At 41.1% G+C, this 12,852-nt stretch overlaps 1 protein-coding gene across 1 annotated transcript; it reads left to right on the top strand.

Moving 5' to 3' along the window:
* Positions 1-520: 520 nt before the first annotated feature.
* LOC124062372 (CD81 antigen-like) lies at positions 521-9,872 on the top strand. Its single transcript, XM_046395091.1, has 8 exons — positions 521-706; positions 2,464-2,578; positions 7,405-7,502; positions 7,641-7,715; positions 7,835-7,948; positions 8,084-8,182; positions 8,931-9,014; positions 9,141-9,872. The coding sequence occupies exons 1-8, from the start codon at positions 641-643 to the stop codon at positions 9,204-9,206; spliced, it is 717 nt and encodes a 238-aa protein (XP_046251047.1). The 5' UTR covers positions 521-640; the 3' UTR covers positions 9,207-9,872.
* The last annotated feature ends 2,980 nt before the right edge of the window (positions 9,873-12,852 follow it).

The raw sequence follows: 12,852 nt of genomic DNA, 5'->3' as shown, positions 1-12,852 counted from the left end.
TGTTAATTAAGGTGAAATGTGGGGGAAAAAAGATTGTTAACTGATTAGAAATACAGAAAATCAGATCATAAAAGGCCAAAAAAAAACAAGGTTTAAGTTTTTGGTGCAAATCCAGAACAAGAATTTCTTAACATTTGATTTTTATAGCTTATTCTAGTCCTTCACCAGGTTACTTGTTGCTCCTGCAACACGATGTCTTATTGTTACCAATACTTTTTTATTATTATTTTTAAACACGTTTCAGGTTATTATTAAAACATAGCAGATTGCTCTTTGCTTCTTTCCTCCTGCTCCCGTTTCTCAGCTAAAACACACCGGAGTGATCATGAGTCTGTAACACCTTCATAACCCTGCAGAGGAGCAAAAGAGCGGCCGGGCAGCCTCGGGTTGCCTCGGCCGCTTGTCTTCTCCTCCTGCCAGCTTCACTTGGTGGGCAGTTCTTCGTCTCAGTTTTCACTCTTGATGATAAAGGAGGAGTTTGCAGCACAGGAGGCGCGTACACCCCCCCACTGGCCTGAATAAACTGAGTTCTCTGGCAGAGACTGTGTGATCCGGGACAGTAGACTGGCCTCACAAACTGTTTGATTTGGGCAAAAGGACGAGCTGATAAAAAAAACTACTAAAAAAAAATACTGGGAACATGGCTGTGGCTGGATGCACGAAATGCATTAAATATATGTTATTTTTCTTTAATTTTATTTTTTGGGTGAGTTGAACCATATTTTGCTCTGAAGTTGCTTTTTGATATTTTTTTCCGCCTTTGATACGTGCGTAACAAACTCCTGCTTTCTTGAAACGCTCTTTCCTTCCGCTGCGCTTTTGCGTGTTATCTGTGTAGAGTCTCCGACTGATAAAATGATAAATCCCGGAGGAGAGTTTCCCGCCTTGTTGCATTAGTTGTGCTGCCTTTGTCTTTGAGGGGAGAGCAGCATCAATAGAGGAGGCACAGCTCTGAAAGTCTTGGCCAGGCGGGAGCTGAAATGCTCTCACCCTTCATCAACACTTCATTTCTGCATGGCTGAGCACCAGTGCAAGGTGACTGAAAGAGAGAGGAGTGAGGAGCACTTGGGCTTGGATGGTCTTCAGTCTCCTCACTGGGATAAAGCTGTTATTTCTCCCTCTAGCATGTCTAACATAACTTTAATTAACGCAGTGAATTAGCTCATGTTTATAACCTACTAATGAAAACTCCAGACAGGAAGGTCTGATTTCTGAAGTTGTTTGGGGGTTTAAAAAACTGGGCAAAAATATTGCTGAATATTGGACATTTTCTTGTTATTTTTGAAGGATTTTGTTGTCTCCAGATCCTACGTACATAAAGACAGAGATTGAACAGAGCTAACAGAGCTTCTGGGGGAGGGGAGGGCTGTTTTCCCTCTGACATTTCCTTTGTTACTACCTGCTCATCAGACCGTGGCATTTACTTTGCTTGAACCTTTAAAGAGCTCAGAAACACCTCAACTGATGGTGCAGTTTTATTATCCATTTACATGTACGTTCACCAGTCAAGCTGAGCCCTCGTTGAGTCTGTCTTGTTTTGTGAAAAGGTGATTCATTAGTCTGATGCAGCTGTCTGCCTTTTACATTTAATTAAGTCACATCAGGCTTCCTGTAGATGTGCTGTCCACTTGTGGCACAGTCAGAATTGCTGACTTCTTTGTGAATTTCCATGCAGTTTGTCTGTACAAAGCGGTTTTCTTTTTTTAGATAAGTGCAAAATCACCATATCCCGGACACACCGTGCTTGACGGAGTGTTTCCTCTGTTGGTTTTGCTGCCGTGCCTGTCATTGTGAAAACTGTGAGCCCCCTCTTCCTCGTTTTGCCATTTTTCATGTCGAGGATTCTGTTTCCTGTTTCTTGGAGAACAATGGAGTGCAGTCATGGCCCTAAGTGTGCAGATGCGTTGATATAAACACTGACAAAAAGAACATCAGCATGCAATCAACATGTTGCACTGCATCCGATCTCTGGTGGATTCCTTCAGTCTTTATATGATAACAATTTTATGGGCACAGACGAGAGATAAAGGGAGATAAAGTTAGAGAGCACAGTTGTTGAGGTGGCTTTAAACAGTGCTGTGAGGACGCTGCTCACCTACTGCTCTGTGCCATAAGTCACTGAGGTGTCAGGATGTCCTTTCATCACTTCTCTTTAAGGACGAGGACAGGTCACAGCCTCGTGGCAAAGCTGGACATGCACAGAGAGGGAAATGTTAGTGGAAAGGTTTGGACACTGATTTGATGTTAGGAGAGTCAGCCTTGATGCCACCGTGGAAGAAAAAAACTTGCTAGGTCTTTTTAAAAAGTCTAAAAAATTGATAGCAGGATTGTTTTAATATTCATGTTCTCCCAATTATCAGACATGTTAAATGGCTGTGATCCTCCCTGAGGTTTCACCAAAGCCAAGAAAAAATATGAAAGAAAATAATTAAAACCTTTTTTTTCTCTCTCTCTTTGGGACAGCTCGCTGGAGGCGTGATCTTAGGAGTGGCCCTGTGGCTCCGTCATGACAGTCAAACCAGCAACCTCCTCGTACTTCAGTTTGAAGGCCAACAGGCACCAGGCACCTTCTATATCAGTGAGTACACAACGTCAAGTGTGGAGATTCACAGTCACTCCAAAGTGGACTTAAAACATTATTTTCATCATTACATCCCTGGATTTATTTTTTAAGGCTGGAAAATAATTCACACTTCACTCTCCACTGAGTGTGGTGGCCTCATTTTGGGTACTAACAGGATACTGTCAGATTCTCAAAAGACATAGCTTATAGTCTTCATGAAATAAGTGTTCATTGCTTGGCTACTATAAAAAAAATGTCCTTGTTAATTAATCCACTTTCTGCTTGAGGGTGATCTTGCGTCCCACCTGTTTTCTTATAAGCGTACATTCTCCTGCTTGTCCACATGACAGGAAGCTCACCGTTAACAGAGTGATGACTAACTAGTCGACTAACTCACAGAAATACCTGTCTCTGACGCTCAGCCATGCGAGTAATGTCCAGAAATAGTATCAGCGGTGAACCTCTAAGAAAAGACCAGGAAACAGGACCTGCGTAAATCCGCAGCGTGACTTGAGGGTGGCGTCTACACCTTTACTCCACTGACACTCTGACACCCATGACCACATGCTGTCGGTGATGTTCTCCAACTCAGATAAATATACATGTTTGTGACTTCAAAACAGTCCCAGTCGTGAGGTTCTTTCAGGAGAGAGGCCAGATGCTTCAGACAGATGTGGAGCCATATGTGTGCTAGGAGAAAACTAACGGTCCGTGAGCACGTTGCACAAATAAAGCCATCATTTGCCTTCTGTCTCTCGTGAATTTCCAGGAGTTTGCAGCCGTTGCTCTCTGTATATCTTTGCAAATGTATTGTAAGTTGGACTGAAAATCACAGAATCAAGACTATGTGACTCAGGTTGTGCTCACAGCATGAACTAAAGTCAAAAATCATCATTATGTCTACTTCACTGCCCTCAGTCATCCACAGATTGGCCCTGAAACCTACAATACATGATACGATTTAAGCATTTCAAAGGTCCATCGTCTCGGTTTGTTGTGGTGGTGAACTCTAGTGAGCCCACTAATTTACATTCGGGCTCCTGCTGCTCTCCCATACTTACTCCTCAGTAAGTATACAGAGCGAATACAAACCCGTGCTTTTTATAGAAGGAAGGCACACTCATGATTTTAAAGGCAGGGCAGCATGAGAGGCCCACCCAAGCGAGATCAAGAGGATGTTTCTTTTTTTTCCCTCCTCCCTTGAACATACGCCCTTGCATAATTCAAATAACCTTGTACATCTGCACATTACCCCTCAAATTAGAGTTTGAAGTGGATGTTTTTGGCATGCTGGCACACCAAAGTGGTATTTATGTAAGGCTGAAAATACACATTGTCCTACCTCTTAACCAGTGCCTGAAATTGTTATTGGTGGCAGTTGTCTGGGGTACTCTGGTCTGCTTAGTGCTACAGCCTCTCGTACTGCGGCAGATACAGCGAGCGCGACAAATTTTGTTACACAACATGTTTCAGCTGTTCTGCTTTTCTGCATTATTTCATCCCTGAAAAAAAATAACTACTATGGTTGTGCGCAAGCAGGCAGTGAAGGAAGGCAAAATTGATGTTGGAATTAATTTGCACGTACGGATCATCGGACGCAAAACAAAAACACATTCATCAGAAGATTCTGGTAATTCAGCATTCTTAAAAACAAAACACAATAAGAAAATCAACACAAGTCTCATGTCTGTGTAATGAACCTGAAGCTACAAAGAGAGGACACTTAGCTTAGCTTAGTATGAAAACCGCAAATAAAAAAAGCAGGAACAGCTAACCCAACCCCTATTTTTCGTTTGTTCAATCTGTGCAGAGAACAAAGTGTAAAAATGAGCTGTGAGTTGTGAGCTTTAGAGGTGCTGGTAGGCGTATTCTGTTGCTGTACTTTTGGACAGAGCCAGACCGGCTGTTTCTCTTTCCAGCCTTCATAGCAGGATAACTACGTAGCTCCATCTTCACACTGTGTGGACAGAACTGAGAGTTGCATCAGCATGGTGGCAGATGTTAGCTTAGCTTAGCTTAGCTTAGCCGGGCTCTGTCTGGAGATCTAACAAAATCTGACTACCAGCACTGTGTGCTCACAAATTATGTACACTTTTGCACACATTGAAAAATAAAATCTAACACGTTAGCTAATGAGCCTCAGAGGTTCTTTAAGGTGAATGTTTCTCCTACTGACTGGCTGCAATTTCATATTTAGCATACGGATCATCTGACTTTTAACTGCTGACCAAGAAACATTTCAACTATATGCAGCACACACTCCTCAATCATCACAAAGCTACTGGAAGAAGGGCTGAAACCATACTGTGAAACTTAACTTAGTATTTCTAATGTTGTTGTTAAAGACACAGTGTTTAAGTGCTTCCTGTTCACAAGATGACAGGAGGAAATGTTTATATAGAGCCTTTTTAATAATTAATCCTCACCTCGTCATTTACCCACGGACTTACAGTACGATTGGGTTCATCTCAGTTCATTGGTGTCGTGCTCTGACAGGGTGAACATGGCTTCATGGCACTTTTTTTGTTTAAAGATACTAGATGGGAAAAAAAAAGGAAGAAAAGAAGTCCAAGGGGGCTTTTAGCTTCACGTCCTCCCCTTTCTCTCTCTCACTCTCTCTGGAGATTACACTGCGAGACAAGAAATAAATGAACTTCCCTGGTGGTATAAAATTGCCCGTCTCCCTTAAAGTCTCAATGGCCTTCAAACCTCTGAGGGTGTTGTCATAGTAATGGAAGGCGGTGGAAATAATGCCTGCTTTGCCGCATTGCAAACATCAAGTCCTGAAAGAAAAAGGAAAGGAGGGAGGGAAGGGTGGTGGTGGGGTCTTAAAGGAGGAGGGTGTTGAATTTAGGCAAAGAGACAAAGAGAGACTGAAGATGTAAGTTTGGTAAGGGTTGTGCGTGATATGTGAGGTACAGTGCGAGGTGTTTGAGGTCTTTTACTGAGTCCGCCTGTCCCCTTTTAGCTCTGTCAGGCTACATTAGAGGCTGCGTGCATTTTGTTCGCATGCGTGCAAGAATAGAAAACACAGGAACAGACTGTTCTCGGACCAGCTTGCTGGAAGCAGTGGTGGGAGAAGTATTCCCATCCTTTATTTAAGCAAAAGGCCAAATACTCTACTTACTCTATATACTACTCAGGTAGTGTACTTCACTGGCTCGGCTCCAGAGGGCCCGAAGTCGTTAACTAGGTAGGAGAAAAGTGCTGTGACCTAAATTTGTATTCATAGTTTGCACTTTTCTCTAATCTTTGCTTTTAGTGAAATATTGACTAATTCAACCTCTTTGAGTCTGGAACAGTTGTTCCATTGTACACAATGTGTTATGTTACTTTCAGAGGGAAATATTTTGCTTTTTATTCAAATACATTTGATTGACAGCTACAGTTATATATCGCTAAGTATTGTAAATACAAATAATAAAATGTCATGCATGTAGAATAAAGAGGAACAAACAAAAAGTGATGTCAGAATCGGCCAAGGCTGAAGGCCACGAGTTTGAAAATAAAAGAAATGCCTGTAGCTGTTAGAAAGAAGTGAATTTACCAGACCTCTGCAGCATAACACACACAAGTGAATCTCCTACTGAACCGTCGTGGTTTTGTGGGTAACGTAATCACCGGGTTTTAACAAGGGAAGAAGAGCGGGTGGAATAAAAACGATGACATGTCGTGTTCAGTATGGATGTTGTATGACAATGTTTCTAGGTTTCTAAAATGATGGAGTACTGTACATATTTTTATATTTCTTTTTTTGTATTGTTATTCAAATCAGTATTTCTTTATTCATTTATTTATATATTAATTAATATATATATATATGTATATTTTCCAATCAAACTGTCATACTTTTTCTTACAAAAGTCCTACATTTTGAATGTAGGACTTTTACTGGTAATTGAGTATTTTTTATAGTGTATTGTTGTTGCTTTTGCTGAAGTAACAGATCTGAATGAGACCATTTCCCCTCAGCTTTAACAGCTTTGGACTTTTTAAGAGCAGTCACTCATGCATTTAGAGGAGCCTGCAACAGCTTATGATACCTTTAATAATTGATTATATTAATGAATGCTTTCATGTCATGCTTCTTTGTACTCTAAATTAAACTCACCATGCATTTAGTACAATAGATATTTTTTTAACCTTCACTCTGTGTACATTTTCCTTTCAGATGCATGAAACATAAGCCAGACCTCTGCTGTAACTGGAGCCTTATTGCTATTCATTGACGTTTTTCCTGCAGGAGTGCTACCTGCATTGGAGCCCTGTTGATCTCTTCTGTTTGCCATCAAAAGTCATGCAAACTGTGTATTTTGGTCATCACCGTGGATAATGGCCAATGGATTTTCGATTACATTTTAAAAACTCAGCAGTGCTCAAATGTTCCCCTCTTCTTATCAGCTAGATTTCTATGTGCTGGCATATGTGCGTAGGTGTCTTTGTATTCACATGGTTCCCCCCGTTTCCTGGGGAAGGATAACCCTTGGGGTCAGGGTTCAGTGCAGAGGGGCATGTAGGGGGTTGGGGGTGTCTGGAAGGCATTTCCTGGACTGAAAACTGAACAGAATCAGCTCCTGCCTCTCTCTCTGTATCTCAGATCTGCAGGCTGTTTCTCTCACCGACATCAATAATGTCATGTCATCCTACAGGAAAGGTGTAAGAAACAGAAACATCCAGGAAGTCCATTACCTCAAACAGTGTTTGGATCAATGAATGGGCAGCAGGCACACAGTGCTCTGATGGTGGTGCCCCCTAGTGGTGCTGAGGACACAACACCACCATGATGAGCTACAGTTCTCTCATGTATGATTTTTGGTTTTCTGTTGTCCCTGTGTTTCCAGGTGTGTATATACTGATAGCTGTCGGGGCTGTGATGATGCTCGTGGGCTTCCTTGGATGTTACGGTGCCATTCAGGAGTCTCAGTGCCTGTTGGGGACGGTGTGTCTCTCTGTTTTTTGTTTTTTTTTTTGTCTTTTGTCCAACGTTTCTTTCTGTTTAATTTAATTCACTTGTTTTTATCAGGAAGTAACTAACTGTGAGGTTCCAATCATTTTCTTCATCTTCTGTTTTTTTTAGTTCTTCTTCTTTCTGGTGATCCTCTTTGCTTGTGAAGTTGCTGCAGCAATCTGGGGGTTCATGAACAGGGACACAGTAAGCATCACACACAAGCTTGCATTTCACTGCAGCACTGAATGTTTGTGCGTTGATTTTCCAGCCCTGCTCTGCTTCCTGTCTCTAAAACAATTTGCCCGACTCTCAACTGTCCGCAGATTTCCAAAGAACTGATTAACTTCTACGACTCGGCATACATCAAGGCCGTGGACGTCTCAGGATCTCCCAGTAAAGACACTGCCATCAAGGTGCTGGAGGTTTTCCACAATACGGTACGTCGTGATGGAAAACTCTGATGTGGTGCTGGTCTGAACAAGCTGTTTTGTTAGGTGTCTTTGTGTGTAAGCGATAGAAATCTATTTGGACCTTGTTGAGTGAGTGACCTCTTGTTTCTGTCTCCTCTTCAGCTCGACTGCTGCGGTAAAGGAGATGACACCGCTCTCTTCAAACAAGTCGTCGGCACCTTGTGTCCCAGAAAATCTCCAGAAGATTTTCTGAAATCTCAGGTATACACAAATTTATTTATTTATAAAAATCACAGTGAGCACAAAACCTGTACAATACCGGAATATATGAGCATCTTTAGAAAGAGGGACAAATGTAGAGTTCAGGTTTTGTTAAACTGCAACTTGAACTTATTGCCATCTTTCTTTGGATTGATTAGTTACATCATCGAACCAGTTGCTAAACAAATACTGATGAATAGAAATGGTAATACAGCTTATTTGGACATAGTTCAAGGTTCAGCTTTATTGAGGTTATAAAATACACGCTTGCACAATGAAAATGCAGCTGTAGCCGCCCCCACACTACACACAGACCAACTGTATTAACAGATAAGCAGCTTTTTAAATTAGAATAGAATAAAAAACAATAAAATGACACCCAAAATTGCAAAGGATAAACATGTTTTGAACAATTAGCGACATGGAAGTTTATAAAAATAACACTAACAATGGGTCAAAATAACATATTGTCTGCTGTTGGGTTCAGGTTAAAGTTGTGTTGGTGCTACACTGACCTGAATTACTCACACAGCCATAACACTTTCATATCTTTTATCTCATTGTTAGTATTTACGTCACTAACAGATAACATATTGCATAATGAATTATTCAGAGCTGTGCAGTGAGACGCAGCTGATGTTCACGCACTTGGTTTGGACAGCAGGCCCAGCTCTCCATTACGTGTAACCTAACGCAGCGTTTTCACAGTCATTCATCACATTCTGCCCCTGTCTCCTCCTGTCTCCAGAGCTGCCACGACAAACTGATTGAGCTGTTCTCAGAGAAGCTCTACCTGATTGGTCTGGCTGCCTTGGTGGTTGCTGTCATCATGGTGAGTGTGCAGATTGGACATTTCACACAGCTGTGGTGTGAAAAGGCTCCTAACGAGGCCAGTGTGTCTCTGCAGGTGCTTGAGTGGAAGACCTCATTAAACTGCTCTGTCCTTTTTCCCATTTAGATCTTCGAGATGATCTTCACCATGGTACTCTGCTGTGGGATCCGTAACAGCCCCGGGGTGTACTAGGAGTCACTTCAGTCCACATCAGCCTGTAATGGAATTGTTTTATTATGTGTTTCTATGCATCAGCTCCTTTTCCTCATGATTATAACATGACAAGATGGATATCTCTCTTTCTATTTTAGATTAGAAATAAAGCTTGTTTTTTAAAAATATTGCTAATATGTTAACACTCGTGTTTCTCACACAGTAATTTAGCTTTCTAACAGCCAGATGCTCTTTATTTATCATACAACACTTACTTATGAATATTTTATACATACAGTGTGTTGTGAAATATTTCTCTGAGGTCAATGAACTTTATGCTGTTTTTATTGATGTATAAATTGTATATATACTTGTCATATGTTAATAACACTTAAGAGAGTCCATGTGTTCCCTTGATTGTGACGCCTCCCGCTGCAGTGTTACAGTGTTAGAATATAATTTAAGCAGAAGGGTTTCAGTAATCTGAGGTGATGTACTGTCTTACTTTCTTACTGATTATCAGGATGACGAGTGTTTTTTTTTGTTTTGTTTTTTTTTTTGTATTTTTTATGTGGCTCTATGTGTCTCTTCTCTGTGTCTAATGGACCATCTTTAAGCTGTCTGTTTGCCTTTAAATAATAAGAACAGTTGTGTCTGCTTACTCAACCTGTTTTAATACTGCTAATAAATTATGTCACCTGTCTACGTCTGTGCCGTGAGTATGTCACTCAGCGAGGGGTTTTCACCTCTCAGACTGGTTCATTTCAGTACTTTTTAGAAGTAAAAAAAAAGCAACAAAAAGAGAACAATGAAGAAAATTATATTATACCTTGGCAGTCATCTTGTGAAACATAAAAAAACAAACTCAGACATTCCTCATAGCTTCATTCATAAATCCATGTCATAATCTTAACAATTCAAATTATCAAAGTGACTCTGTGACATTATAAATTTAGGACCGTAGACTCAGTGTTTGACTGTAACACACAAAATGATACAAAATCTTTCTATTTTACAGTAAACTACTGAATCTGTTTCCCCTGATACATTATATAGCCATTACCGCAACAAGGACTTTAATGGCACTGTATTCTAAATACATAGACATTAATATTGAGTTGGTCCCCCTTTTGCAGCTAGAGCAGCTTCCACTCTAATGGGAAGCCTTTCCACAAAATTTTTTAAGTGCTTCTGGGGGCATTTGTGAGGTCACACACTGATGTTGGATGAAAAGTCCTGGCTCACAATCTCTGTTCCAGTTCATCCCAAAGGTGTTGGATGGGGTTGAGGTCAGGGCTCTGTGTGGGCCCGTTACGTCCTTCCACACCAAACTCATCCAGTCATGCCTTTATGGAGCTTTGCTTTGTGCACTGGGGCTCAGTCATGCTGGAATAGAAAAGAGCCTTCCCCAAGCTGTTGCCACAAAGTTGGAAACTTAGCAAAATGTCCAACATGTCTTGATGTGTTGAAGCATGAAGATTTCTCTTCACTGGAAGTAAGGGGCCGAGCCCGACCCCTGATGAACAACCTCGTCCCAATGCTTTTGTTTATATGGTGTAATTCACTAATTTCAAACCTCGACATGGGCCTACAGTATTTGCCGTGTATGACCACAGGGGGGCAGTGAGACATCAACACTCGTTTTTGTTCAATCAGCACATTCTGCAGCACATGTTCAAAAACTCGTGTGACCTGTATTTCAGGCACTGTGGCTAAGGACACACCCAGTACACACAGAGTTCTCCCTGCCCAGGCTAATATTCTCATTAGAGAACCCTACTGATCTCAGCTGTGATAGTGAAGTTTAAATTTCATTCAGGATGTCCTCGGGCTCAAACACGTGTGCTTATATTTTTGTGAGGGATGACTGGTGGGAAGATCTTTTGTGGACAAAACTTTGCAAGGTGAATCACAGCACAGTGGTTATGCAGGTTTCAGAAAAAGATGAGCAAAGTTTTCTGTTACTGTGTTCTGTTACTGTTTTGTGTGGGCTCTTTATGAATTCTAAACATTAGAGACACCCCTCAAAACAAACGACTATAAAATTCAGTCAATGCCTCTTTTAAACATTTTTAATAAAAGACAACATTCTAACCTTTATTAAAGCAGGTTTTAAAGCAGGAGTGTAGCTACAGCTGAACATTTGAATTAAATTAATCCAAAATATCCGGTGTTTACTTTACTGTTCATAGGACCTTTGAATTGATCACTATTGCAATATCATTTTATTTAATGTACCAAAAGCATAATAACATCCAGTGCCAACATACTTATATAAACATCTGGTCTGATTTTGTTCTGTTTTTAACTTTCCCCTTAATGCTACAGTAGACAACAATATGCACACTGCCAGGTTTACATAGACATGGCTGGTGTGAAAGAACTTGATTGATCTCCAGAGCTCAAGCCCATCCAAGACCTTTGGGATGGACTGGAACACCCACTGGCAGTCAGGTCTTATCACGACCATAAATGTGAATGAATCCCTACAGCCAAGGTTTAGAAATCAGATGAGCTGAGGCTGTTACGGCTGTGTATAACACGTAACGAGATGTTCAACAATCGCGTATGCGTGCATTAAGCAATCACCAGTTACATACAGACTGTAAATCTTGGAGCTCTTATATATCCGCTTACCTCCATTACGGCGACTGTTTATATTTTGGTGCTGCTCATCTGGCCTCCAGGTAATGAAGAGTGCAGCAGCAGATCTTTATCCTAATTTTTGTTTGGGGTCCTGGGAAGTCCAGACCTTCTTTAATAGATACTTCACAGCTTTTTCTGATTTTTAAAATAATTATGAACATATATATCCATTGTATAAATACAATGGATTTTTACATGTTCTATATCCGCATGGAGTTATCAGTACTTCTTATGAAGCACTAAAACCAAATTCTGCTTATTTAATTCTAAGTTCAACTTGAACATCTTACAAGGAGACAGACCTTTGTAATGTTCAACTGACTCAAAACACAAGTAACATCAATGTGTAGGATTGCTCAGCTCTACAAACCTGCTGCACACCACCTGCTCAGCACCAAACAGCAGACAGATCCAGTTAAACAAAGGAAAGTGATTAATGGATTTTTGGCTGATAACCTAAACTGCTCTTGTAGATTGATTAATACTGATCAACCTGACCAGGCACGGGCTGAGGGGCAAAAGGCATCAGTGGGCATTTTAACATTTCTTATTGGCAGAATACTGTACATTTATAGATAGCTGTATATTACAAGCAAAATGTACTTATTGCTTGGAGCTGGAGAAACAATGTGAGAGGGAGAGGAGTGTCAGGGTGGAGTATGACAGTTACTCTCCAACTCAAGTCCAGGTTTGGTATTGAAACAACAGCAGCGGCACCTGAGAGACCTGGTTCACTCACAAAATGTCTCCTTCAGTCTGCCCGTGCATCTCATAACTCCTCCAAATCCGCTGCTTTATTCCCTCTGCAACCTCTGTGAGGGTGAACATGTGAACATGTGAACATCTTATAGTACTGTAGACCGTGGTTTCAGAGATTACCACAAACAGACAGCTGGCTGACGCATGAGATAGTAAGCAGTACGAGGCTGTCACTCTCGCTCTCCCATGAAATCACTCTCTCTGACACACACACACACGCACACACACACACACACACACACACCACACACACACACATTGCCCTGAGTCAGTAACCTTT

This window comes from Scatophagus argus, chromosome 7, assembly GCF_020382885.2.
Source record: "Scatophagus argus isolate fScaArg1 chromosome 7, fScaArg1.pri, whole genome shotgun sequence".
Taxonomy (NCBI): domain Eukaryota; kingdom Metazoa; phylum Chordata; class Actinopteri; family Scatophagidae; genus Scatophagus; species Scatophagus argus.
Note: the sequence above shows the minus strand (reverse complement) of the source record. Positions and strands in the feature narration are given on the sequence as shown.

Coding starts and splice junctions, on each gene's coding strand:
- LOC124062372 (XM_046395091.1), top strand. CDS start 641: ATGGCTGTGGCTGGATGCACGAAATGCATTAAATATATGTTATTTTTC. Junction 7,949..8,083: donor TGGAGGTTTTCCACAATACG/GTACGTCGTGAT, acceptor TCTCCTCTTCAG/CTCGACTGCTGCGGTAAAGG. Junction 9,015..9,140: donor TGGTGGTTGCTGTCATCATG/GTGAGTGTGCAG, acceptor TTTCCCATTTAG/ATCTTCGAGATGATCTTCAC.